The sequence below is a fragment of the Astatotilapia calliptera genome, chromosome 18 (genome assembly GCF_900246225.1).
Source record: "Astatotilapia calliptera chromosome 18, fAstCal1.2, whole genome shotgun sequence".
Lineage (NCBI taxonomy): Eukaryota > Metazoa > Chordata > Actinopteri > Cichliformes > Cichlidae > Astatotilapia > Astatotilapia calliptera.
Window position 1 is genome coordinate 17,626,809 of NC_039319.1, and position 12,591 is coordinate 17,639,399.

A 12,591-nucleotide genomic window follows, 5' to 3' on the forward strand; every position below is an offset into this window, starting at 1 on the left:
ATCTAACATGATGGCGTAATTACAGGTCTAACAAGTCTACATCTGGAAAGGACTCATTTAATCTATCAAATCAAACGTTATCAGACTGGGGAACAATACAAAAATGGAATCGCACTCTCAGCATTTCATCTGCACATCAAACAAAGTCCACACTGCATTTGGCGCTGACCCAATTAGCCATCAAGTAGACAGCAACTACAGGGCACAGGGCGGTCATTTACAACACAACGCAGAGAGAAACTTTTATTTATTTCACTCCACGCCTGCATAAAGATCATGAGCCAGTTAAAGACACGTGTTTTTATATTTGCTTTCATTCTTTAAAAAAGGAAAAAAGCTGATGTTTAATACAGTGCGGTTCCTATGAGCCAAGAAGATCACATTCGTATGTGATCGTCACTAATAGTAACTATTACAGCTGCACAAATATATAGCATTTATAGCACCAATAGCATTACATCACACGGTGACTCTATTTAACATTAGCCAGAGCACAGAACATACTGCTACTGATTAGGTTTTTAAAATTTTAAAGTTGCTATATGCAGTTTACAGTAAACTGACTGGCCGACTTCACTTCATAAAGCTTTGCACTCAAAGGAAACTATAAAGGTTAATGGTGACATCTAGTGGCACATACAGATATATACACATGGTAATCACAGTAAAAATGGGGGTTTGGGCATATATAATCCATCACTAATATATAACATTTTACCTTAAATATAGGCTTTAAAAGCAGATCTCATTTTTAAAATTGCACACTTGAACCTAATGGCACTTTGTATTTTCCTCACTGTGCTTCTGGCATTACAGGAGCAGTAAACCTTCTGACAGTAGAGGGTGATAGTGATCTGTTTATTTAAGCTCTGGCCACAGTGGAGGAAACCCTTTAAATATATTTATTCTCACACAAAATAATCTATCTGTCGCTTAATTAAAAAAGACAATTAATGTGCCAATAAAATGAATTTCTTGACAATATTTCACTGACACGTAAGCTTGCAGATTATATTGCAATGTTTGGGGTTTTTTGCATTATATTTGTGTATATGTGTTTCACCTCCTCGTGATTTTTTTCTTCCTCATATTCAACAACTGACATAACACTGCTAATAGTTTTTCAGTTCCTTCTCCAGCATCTTATCAAAATACATTTGGGGATATTTCTATGCCTCTTAACACATCCTTTGGCTGAACACAGGAAAACTGATTGCTAAATTCTGATATGTTTTGCAGCAAAAATCTTGAACTTCCAAATGCTGAAAAACACAACTGAAAACTGTGAGTTACTTTCTATATAACAAACTATGGTGCACAGATTGGTTTCAACGGTTTATAAACACATCCATCAACAGTTCAGGCGCATTGTTCATCACCATCCATCCACAGGCATCAGTTTGTCACTGGCCAGTGCGTAGGACAGATGATGGGGGAGTAGTGTGCCGCTTTGGGCAGAGAATCTTGCTAAAGGCCCTGCGGAAGCTACTGTGGCACAGCGGGTAGAGGAATGGGTTAATAGCAGAGTTGAGCCACAGGAGCCAGAAGGTGACCTCGTACCAGTGATGCTGGATGCATCGCCCTCTGCAGGCAGCACGGATGATCATCAGTAGGGTGTACGGTGCCCAGCAGATGGCAAACACACATACTATGATGGCCAGAGACTTAGCAATTTTCTTATCCCTGGACAGACGGCTAGGATGGGCTGCCCTGCTGTTTGAGGCATCTAGCTTACCCAAACCAGGAGAGGATGTCTGGGAGTTGATAGAGCCTCTTACAGCCAGTTTTATCCCAAACCCCCAATTGTGGGACAGGGGGATACCTTCCCCCTGGGCAGAGGCGGGTTCACTTGCTTGAAGGTGAAGCTGAGCCTCCCTGCTGTGCAGCCTCCTCCTGCGTATACTGAGGTAAATGCTGAGGTTGAAGAAAGCCACAGAGATGAAAGGAGAAAAAAACTCCAGCATAGAGGCACTCAGCAGGAAGTACCAAGAGTAATAGAACTCTGCGAAGCACTCATCCTTTGGCACACGGCTTCTGCCCACCACCAGCTCCCAGAATATGATAGCAGGGCCATAGAGGACAAAGGCTAGCACCCAGACTGCAGTCATGTTGATTATGGCTTGATGAGTCATGCTCTGTCTGGCACGGTAGCTTACCTGCAGTAAATACATACATAAATCAGGAAATATACTTTAGAAATCCTGCCAGGGTAAAGACACTCAATTAGTCAGTTATTGTAGACATATTTGCAAATGGTTGTTTAGCTACTGCAGCAATACTGGAGGATGAGGCTTTCTGGCTGTATAATGCAGTTTTAGAAGAAGGACACAATATGAAAAAGGTCATATTACAGCCTAACTCTCACATTCACAATATTCTTGATAATAAATTACAAGTGAAACTAGACTGAAAAATTATTATGTTTAAAAAGAAGAAGAAATGTCCGTCACTATTTAGTATTGTTCTCCAAATTTTTAGCCTATTTTCTTCATAATTTACTACTAAATCGCCAAAACAAGTGCAAATTTTATCTGTCATTCTGTCTGAAGGTTTGTCAAGATTAGTTTAAAAACTATCAAAACTACAATGTGGTGGAGAGGTGTAGAATGGCCGTAGGAAGAAAACATTGAAATTTGGTACAGATCCAGATCATTTTCACTGGCTTGGCAGAGGATGAGCCCTTTGAGTGCCCTTCTAAACTGAGCTGCTTTAGTCATGCATGAATAAGTGTGCAGCGTCTATGAATATCTAGTCAGAGTGGGGTTTAATGTAACTGTTTTATATACTGCAATGTTAATAATATTTAGTAAAATAGTTTTTTAAGTACCAAGTAGTATTTGTTTTTCTCAATAATGTGAGAGTACAGCAAAAGAATACATTTTTCCCCTAAGTTGTATCCAAAAATTTATTTAGTTTTTTTAAAAACACAATTTTACAATTCACTGTCTTGCTTCAGCTAAAGATAGGCAGTAATTATGGTCACTGTGTCTGTAAGATTAGAGTCAGATGGTGAAACCCTTCAACACCAACACCTTTATTTTTAACTTGCAAAGAGCCAGAGTTTGTTGTCATTTTTAAGTTGATCTTGGAAATAGTTTTCCAGACTTTGTGAAGATCTTTCAAAGTTTTTCTTTGGACACTGCCTGCTTTTTGATTCGTTTTCAGCCCAGTCTTTTACCTGATCATTTTTATTTTCATTTAAGAGTTATAGAAAAAAAGGAAACTGGACAAGAGGAGGACACAGAAAGAGAAGTGCAGGATTACAAAGCAGGTGAAGATTGTCTTAAGGTCATGTCGGTCGAACGGTCGCTGTTAAGAAGCTCTTCTTAAGGAATGGAAACAGGGAAAAAATAATGTATCCCAAATTACACAAAAACTGGGCTTCAGTTCTTAGCTCTTACTGAGTGATGAATCCAAATTTAAAAAATTTGGTTTGAATTGCCATCAGTAGATACAGAGGATGCCAGGCGAGAGGTAAAAAAGTGAGTGTCTAGAACCATCTGTAAAACAAGGGGAGAGGCTCTACCATGGTTTGATGCTGCGTTCTAGCCAGTGGTGTTGGGAATCTTGTCAAAACTGCTGAATTGTGAACTCAGAAAAGTACAGCAAGATTTTGAGCCACCATGCAATACCATCTGAAAAGCATCTGATTGGAAATGACTTCATTTTTAAGCATGACAGTGATTCCAAACACACTGCCAATGCAGTAAAAGCACACCTGAATAGAAAAACACATAATGGACCGCTATCAGTCATGATCTGAGGCCCAGACCTTAATATTACTGAAGCAGTGTGGGATCATCTTGACAAAGAAGAGAACAAAAGGCTGCCAACATCCAAAGAAGAGCTTTGGGTGTTCTTGAAGAAGCCTGGAAAAGTATTCCTGAAGACTGCTTAAAGAAAAGACAAGAAAGCTGCCTAACAGACTGTGAACCTACCAAATATTGACTTTCATGCATGTTAGAATTGTACAAACTCTATTTTTGCCTGATATGCTTTTTTCGTGCACGTTTGCACATGTTTAAATAATTTACCACATCTATTTCCCCAAAAGATGAGGGATGACTCACCACTTTTGTACAGTACTATATTTATCAACCGTCATAGTATACTGATGGAAAGACCAAATAAACACATAATGAGAACATCAATGTAACAATGTGCAGTACAAAAGTCAGTGAAGTACCCCTTATCACCACTTGTCTCAATTAGTGTCACATCCTATGTCTCTGCCCACATTCTTGCCCAGCTCGCAGCATCTCTGAGCACACACGTTTGTCACCTTCTGTCTTTCTGATTAACTCAAGACCTTCTGCAAAGAATATGAAAGATGATTTCACTTTTGTTTGCATAAATTTGTATGACATGAACATGGCCCCTCAGCTATACATGTTAATCAGTTAAGACATATAGTGTTAACATGAGGCATGTTGACTCTACACTCGTAAATCAGTTTTTTTTATTTAAAGAAAACTTTGTTAAATTCTTTCTAAGATCTTAGTAGGCAAACTCCCTCTTACATTCCAAACTAGCTCATTAATTACGTTGTTTTCTCTCTGACACTGTGCTATTAGCATTTTAGAAATGTGTTGACATTTGATCTATTTAACAGTCAGTATTTGTCTACATCTTTTCATTTCAAAGACAAACTTTGTCTGTGACTGCTGCTGACCCTTTGTCTTTCCATGTTCAGAGAAAAATGCTTTTAGGAAAATGTTGCTTGGCTGCCGGTGGCCTGTTTCTACTACGATTGATCTCTTCAGGTTGGAACGACCATGGTACGGAGGAGGATCTCTATGATCAAAGCTTGCTAATTAAAGAAGAGCCTCTTTCTCTCCGGTGTTATTTGTATTCATTGCTCTGATGTTAAGTGTTTCCTTTCTGAAAGGAAACAGAGCCCTCTCTTTGTCCACTATGCCAAGCCTTGTCCCACCTTTGAGTTATCGCACATATCTGTAGGACACAGTCAGCTGTGTAAGGCACAGACAAGCCCCGACAACAGGCTAAATGGGGCTAACGTCTTCAGAAGTTACAAAAAAATTCTCCTCAGAAAGTGTGTTCCAAAGCAGGAAGAGATAGAGTATATACAGGAGCAGTGATGTACCATTGTCTTTCTATGTTTTAGAGGGGGGAAAAATCAATTAATTACTGAGTGGCAATAAAGCAGATTTTAAGATTAAACAATTTTTTTGACAGTGATTTATTGTATACTGAATATTTTCTGAAGCCCAGTTTGTCCCAAAGTCATAACGCAACTTTTTTCTATCTTCATCATGTGGAAAAACTATAATTAGCGGTGGCGCTGGGCCTGAACGGGTCAGGAATGATTAACCTCTGCAGATGGGCACATTTGGGAGACTGAGCTTCGATTGCCCCTACCGATGACCTGGGAGATTCATTGGAAACTAAGCCACACAGTGGAAGAATAAACACTGGTGTATCTGCAAATAAGTGAGATTTTAAACATTTAATATTACCCTTTAAAAGACTCATTCAAATAGATAAATGGGTGAATAGCAGAAAGAGGGCGACAATATTATTCTTTACAAATATGGGAGTTAATTTTGTTCTGTCAGAGTCCCTTAAATTATTTTTGACATCTGTGAGCATGGCAAATTCCACGACATATTCCACTCACTGCTCTGGTGACTGACAGGAAGCGGTCGTAGCTGATGAGAACAATGCTGAAGACAGACGCCGAACAAAGCAGGTAGTCCATGACCAGCCACAGCTTACACAGTCCTCGACCCAGCGTCCACCTGCCTGTGAGGATGTAGGGGATGTACACCGGGATGCAAAATGCTCCTAGAGAAATAGTGATGATGTAATGGGAGCAGAAACCAAAGCAAAAATAACAATACTTAGTATATTTTCATTTCTTTAGGGAGGAAAACATGTAACCAGATTATCAATATACCACAATACACTTGCTAACATAAAATATGTCTTTACAGGAGACGTTATGGTGGTGGATAATTAAAGAACACTTTAAATATATATTTAAATGTTATTACAACATTTCTGCATGACTGTTTCTATACTGCTTGCATTCTCTAATAAAGCAGATTAAACTGTAAATGTGAAAGAGAAGTGCTTATAAATGAGGCAAAATTCGCCCTTGCCAAATCAAAAATGTATCAAGCTCTCTGATTATTTATTGTCAGTCACATTCATTTAACTGATTAGCAGCTATTTAATCTTGTAATCTAGCTCCAGTCAATCAGTGCACAGGTATCTATTAGCAGCCATCTCCATTGCAGGGAGAATGAAAGCCATAAGAAACAGGTCCTTATCACTAAAATACTGTGGGAATTTCAAAACTTTACATATCATCGAATATTCACGCATGGATCATATGCTATCAGATTGCATCACATCAAAACATGTTAAGTTAATATGTGCATTTTATCATATCAACTTCACTAGCTTGTCTGATATTCCATGCTCTGCAAGGCAGACTGCGCTTGGACTTACCTACAAGAAAATCGGATATTGCTAGATTCAGGAAGTAGTAATTGCACTGTCTCCTCAAACTCTTGTCCACTTTAAATGCCAAGATAACGAGCGCGTTGCCTAAAACTATCACAACAACCAAAGTCACCATCATCACCATTAAAATGACAATCATGGGTCCCGAGAAGACGAAGCTGCTCTGGACTCTAGTGGAGGCATTGCCAAAATAGTACCCAGTGGAGTTGGAATCAGTTTGCTCCTCTGACATGGTCCTGATGTGAGGTGAATGCTGCGGTCGTTAAATCCCCAACGGGCCAGCTCTAAATGTAATAAGCAACAGGTGCCAGGCGAACGGACGCTGCGTTCAACACCCCATGTTCCGAAAGCTCCGGTTTACTGATGGAACTGAGCATTATGTCCACGGATATCCACGAGAGAGCGCAACGCACAACACGACCCGGGCACCTGATGAATTACGCACGTCTGTCAGCGTTTGTCTGGCATGAAGCACTTCGTTGAAATGAGAATTTTTCTCCACACAACCATTAAACTGCAATTTTAGAAGTGACCAAAGTCTGTGACGTTACTGGCACAAATCTTTAGTTTGGTTTTAAACTTAGGTGCGATATGCCTTTAATAAATAATTGAGGGAAAGCAAGCGAGCTTATATTTCAACAGCATCCTATCCGGTGGTGTTTATGGAAAGGTAGTTTCTGTCTTTTTACAGTAAATTGAGATGTCTCACCTCTGAATGCATTAGTCTGTGCCTTACTGACTTTCCCCCCCTTTAAAACATATTCAGGATGTGAATCAACACAGGAAGCACTTAATAGCCGTCCCTCGCATTTTCTTCGCTGAAATAAATTCATAAAAGTCTCGTATCTGATTCACAGACGCACATTCCCCTCGCCACGGCTCACACAAGGTGAAAAGCATGTGGGTGTGCGCGCAGCTCGCAGGAAGCCCATTTAGGCTATGCTGTTATAGTAATTTAATTAGCTATGGGATGATGCATACACATAGTAGCATGCTGAGGGTTTGACACCAGCTAACTGTCCAGACAATTACCTCATCCCAAACGCATCGTGAGTGAGCAAAAGAACATTTCCTTTAAGCTATAAAAAAAACTTTTTTTCTTGTTTCGCTTGTTTACTTCCGTCCTTTGCTGTCAAAATGCTTCTTATATTGTTTTTTCCTAATCATGGAGTCTCTCTCTCTCTCTCTCTCTCTGTCTGGTTTCCTTGAAACCTCAACGTCTGAGGTTTGATTCTAAAAGAAGAAGTCTTACAATTTTTGTTGAGGATTCAATAAAAAAAAAAATGATAAGGCTCATTTACATATTATCTTGCCAGCTCCTCAACTGTGATCCAGGAAAAATGAGAAACATTAAAGAACAGTAGAAGTGACTGAAAGAATTTAGTCTGAATAACTGTTATTTTGGAGCCACCGTCATCTCTCAGTTAGCCGCGTTGGAGATGCAACACTGAGTAGCAGAGTAATGCAAGTACACATTTTCACACAGTCCATTTAGCATTGTTAAAAGAAGATGAGTGCGCTATCATGTGAGAAATGTTTCAAAATTGGTCAAACATGACAATGCATTTGTGAGTTTGAAGAAACAGGGACTGAGTGGAAATGTGGAAAGATAATAACAAAAAGCACACCGGCAGCAAGGGTAGGTTAGGGATTACATAAGAGGCTACCCTCTCATATTGTACTGTGAGTTGAGCATACAGTCTATGTAATGACAGGTCTAAAGTATGAACAGCTGAATTGCTTTTAGTTGGACATTTACATATGAATTGAACAAAGTCTTGGACTGTAACTACTCAAATTGTTGTTCCTTATAACCTAATTAACACAATGCCACAGTCTGCTAAGGATTGGTTGTCTCAGCAACATTTCCCTAAGGTCAGACTGTGCAATACTCAATGTAACAGCAAAAACATCAAAGTGGTACATCCCAGACTCTACAGGGCCCCAATTAGCAAACATTTAACCAATTGTTAAATGTCCACAATAGTACAGATTGACAGAAAAAAGCCTCTTCTGTCCAAAAGGAAAATGACAGCACAGCTTTCATCTTCAAAGTTGCATTTAAACAAACCACAATGAAGGAAATTGCCTTCCCGGGTTTCCTCCGTGGCGCGAGCGATAAGCAGAGTTTGTCCTTTCCTTATAAGACTCCTAATTATTCAAAGTAACACTCAGGTATGCCATTCAGCGTGTTAGTACGAGCTCGGGAGCAGCTTGGGAGAACAAGAAAACAGAGACTGCTTTAGGTTGCCTTCCCAATCGACTCAAAGGTTTATTTGATACACAGCAGTTTATATAGATGAAAAAAGGTTCGTGTGTCAGCTTTCCCAGTTCAAACCGGTACAGACCAAATAAGGAAACGTCTTCCTGCCTTGTGAGCCAAGTATCCCTTGTGTAGTTTATCAGTTCAGCTATAATTTATGATCATCCCAGCAAAATACACTCCTAGACATAGAATACAGAGTTCTTTCATCAGTGAATTCTGAAACGAACCACCTAGCCTTTAACGAGCCTTTTCCAGGAGATAAAGAAAAAGGGAGGATGGGAGTAAGGAAGTGGTCTCATCTCTGTGGTGTTTTTGACCTTCAGGTACCAGCTTGTGAGTCTTACACATTAATTCTTGGGTCACAGAGAAAGAGAAAAACAACTAGTAGATCGGCCTTATTGAGTAACAGTTTTCCTGTATAAAACAATATCCTGTAATGTATTCTAGACTCAAATGTGTCAAACAGCTAAAGCTTTCCTGAAATGATGTCAAACAACAGGTCAATGATCCCAAGCACACCATTAAATCTACAATCTGGCTGAAAAAGAAAAGAATGAAGTTGTTCTAATGGCCCAGTCAATATCCAGACCTTAACCAGACTGAAATGTTGTAACGGGACCTTAAGAGAGCTGTGTATAAATGCATCCCCCAAACCTCAATGAACTGGAGATGCATTCTAAAGAAGCCTGGGTCAAAAGGTATAAACGTACAGGATATTAGTTGAAGTTATTGCAGTTAGAGACTAGAGACCAGACTGCATAGAGTCCTAGACTCCTGTGAAAATTCTTTTTTTCAGATAGATAGATAGATAGATAGATAGATAGATAGATAGATAGATAGATAGATAGATAGATAGATAGATAGATAGATAGATAGATAGATAGATAGATAGATAGATAGATAGATAGACTAAAGTATAGTTGGTGAAGCGCTGAAACAATTAAATATTGAGAACTGGTTAACATGAATATTCTTCTTCTTCTTAACAAAAGTGTGTCAGGAAAGCAATCTGTTTAGCAGGTGCACTGCTGCTGGATTTGGAAATACAAATGAAATACCTCATCTAAATATGGAGGGCACTCAAAAAGAAAGCAGTGTCATGGAGGGTACACAGAGGCTCTAGTGTTGCCTATTATACTGTGTCCTGCTGTGGCTCTCCATTACTCTAGTGCTCAAGTGTTTGCGTTTGGATGCTGGGCTGGAATACAGATGCTACAATACTGTAACAGTGTGCCTATCCACAGTAATCACCATCAAGATTTAACCAAAAACATGCACAGGTAAATGGCCTGTATTTGTATAGCGCTTTACTAGTCCCTAAGGCGCACACATTCATATGGTGACAGCAAGCTACATTGTAGCCACAGCCACCCTGGGGTGCACTGACAGAGGCAAGGCTGCCAGACACTGGCGCCACTGAGCACTCTGACCACCACCAGTAGGCAATGGGTGAAGTGTCTTGCCCAAGGACACAACGACTGAGACTGTGCAAGTCGGGACTCGAACCGGCAACCTTCCGATTACAAGGCAAACTCCCAACTCTTGAGCCACAATCGCCCCAGCAAATTTACACCCTGAGTCATCATTTTGCAAAATTGTTTCTGCCATTTTGTAAAAGTCTATTCCAGATTAGTTTTTAATGTGTAGAAATATATTTATATTTAAACTAAACATACTAAAGCAAAATGCATGGCTTCACACACGAACGCAAGCAATATTTGGGAAATATGATTGGCAAGAAAAAGGTTAAAAGGCCTTTTCACTATTGGTCATTGTTGTAAGTGGATTACAAAGGAATAATCAGAAAAATGCATTGACATACATGTATTCATTTTTTGTCTGTGGAGCTCAAAAATCTAAAATATGTGAAGTTTTTATAATTGCTGCCCTCATTTACTGTTTTGCAGCTTGAGACTTGATCTAAGTCTTCCTAAATGTCACACTGATAGCTAAATTGCAATCTTAAATCTCCTAGATAAATTGATTCCTGTCCTTGCTGATTTTTCTACCTGAAAGAACTCATGTTCAGTGAACACTAAACAGACCTATTATAGTGGATGGTTATGGGTGCAGATTTGTTTTCACTTGGCTCAGTTCTGAGGAGCTCCTGACAAGCAGCCAACTGCAACTTGGGTTTGAAAAAGCATTTAAAGAAATTGCAATCTGCCTCACACAACCCCAATAATAAAAAAAAAATTGAGAAAAATCTAAATAAAAACAGAACAAAAACACAAAGGGTCTGGAGTGTGGGCAGGCCAAGTTACCACCTGGATTCTTCTACTACAAACCAGCGCTGTTATAATAGATCCAGTATGCAGTATGCAGTTTAGCATTGTCTTGGTCAAATATGTAAGGCTATCCCTGAAAAAGATGTGATCTAGATAAGTTGCTCTAATACCTTTATGTGAAAGTCAGATGATCCCTCTCCTCTTTTGTCCAGAGGATGCAGGGGCAATGTCCCCCCCCCCCAAAAAAAAAAAAGTGAACTTCAACTTGTTCCCATAGGGCGAGAGGCCGTGTGCAGCATGGACAGGTCGCCAGCCTGTCGCAGGTTGGTAGCTGGGAGAGGCTCCAGTCCCTCCGCGACCATGGATGGATGGATGTCATGGTCCTGGGTCGAGCGACCCAGTGTTTGAGTTTATGTATCTTTTGTATTTATTTGTGCCTTAGCTTAGTTCACCTAGTTAATTTCTAGATTACTGTGTAGTCCTGTTTCTTAGTTGTTTATGTCATCTCCCCCTGTACTAGTCTCCCTGGTTCATGCGTCATGTCTGTGTGGTTATGTTTGGTTCATGTCATGTCTAGTCTCCATGTTTCCTGTTTTACTTTGAAAGTCTGTATTCAATGTCAGTATATGTAGTTTCACTCTCCCTGTCCTGTCATTAGGTTCATGTGTATCAGCTGTTCCCCCTCATGTGTCTCCACTTCCCCTGATCACCTCATGTGTGTATTTAGTCCTCAGTCTTGCTGTGTTCAGTGTCGCGTCGTCTGTGTTATCTCCCATACCCCTTGTCATAGTTTCCCAGTCTATGTTCAGGTTTTCCCTCAGTTACTTTGTTGTTGTTTTTTCCGTGAGTTTTCGGCCCTAAATAAAGGCTCGCCTTTTTTTAAGTCCAGTTTTGTGTCCTCACCTCTGTCTGCGCTTGGGTCCTCTACTCACTCCACACTGTCTGCCCCGGCAGTCCGTGACAGATGGATACAGAAAAGCTTTCTATTTTCCAGTTCAGTCCATTATAAATTAGATTTGGCCCAGAGAAGACTGTGGTGTCTTAGGACCATGGACCCATCACACATGATAGACCGTTAACCTGTATTTGTGGATGACACAGTGAACTGTGTTCACAGACAGTGATTTCTGGAAGGCTTCCTGAGCCCATGCAGTGATTTCCATGACAGAATCATGCCTGTACTTAATGCAGTGCTGCCTGAGGGGATACTCATTTCAGCTTTGTCCCTTACACACAAAGATTTCTCCATATTTCCAGAATCTTTTGATGATAGTATGTGCTGTGGAAGATGAGATGTATTTGAGGTCATCACAATTTTACTTTGAGGAACATATTTTGAAATTGTTCCGTACTTTGTAGACGGAGTTTTTTACAGAATGCTGAACGTCTGCCCAGCTTTACTTCTGAGAAACTTTGGCTCTCTAAGATGCTCTTTTTGTGTTAATAACACAAAAAGAGTGTGTTAATAACCTTTTGCCAGTTAACCTAATTAGTTACAAAGTGTTCCTCCATGTGTTTTTCTCTTTAGCAGCACTCACTTTTCCAGCCTTTTGCTGCCCTTCTGCCAACTTCAGACTTTGTTGCTGCCATCAAATTCAAATTGAGCTT

At 39.9% G+C, this 12,591-nt stretch overlaps 1 protein-coding gene across 1 annotated transcript; it reads right to left on the reverse strand.

The window, feature by feature from the left end:
- Nucleotides 1–267: 267 nt before the first annotated feature.
- Nucleotides 268–6,821, reverse strand: LOC113010951 (histamine H3 receptor). The gene is made up of 3 exons (XM_026150252.1): nt 6,475–6,821; nt 5,639–5,805; nt 268–2,156 (listed from the first exon to the last, which is right to left on the reverse strand). The coding sequence occupies exons 1-3, from the start codon at nt 6,719–6,721 to the stop codon at nt 1,404–1,406; spliced, it is 1,167 nt and encodes a 388-aa protein (XP_026006037.1). The 5' UTR covers nt 6,722–6,821; the 3' UTR covers nt 268–1,403.
- Between the last annotated feature and the right edge of the window lie 5,770 nt (nt 6,822–12,591).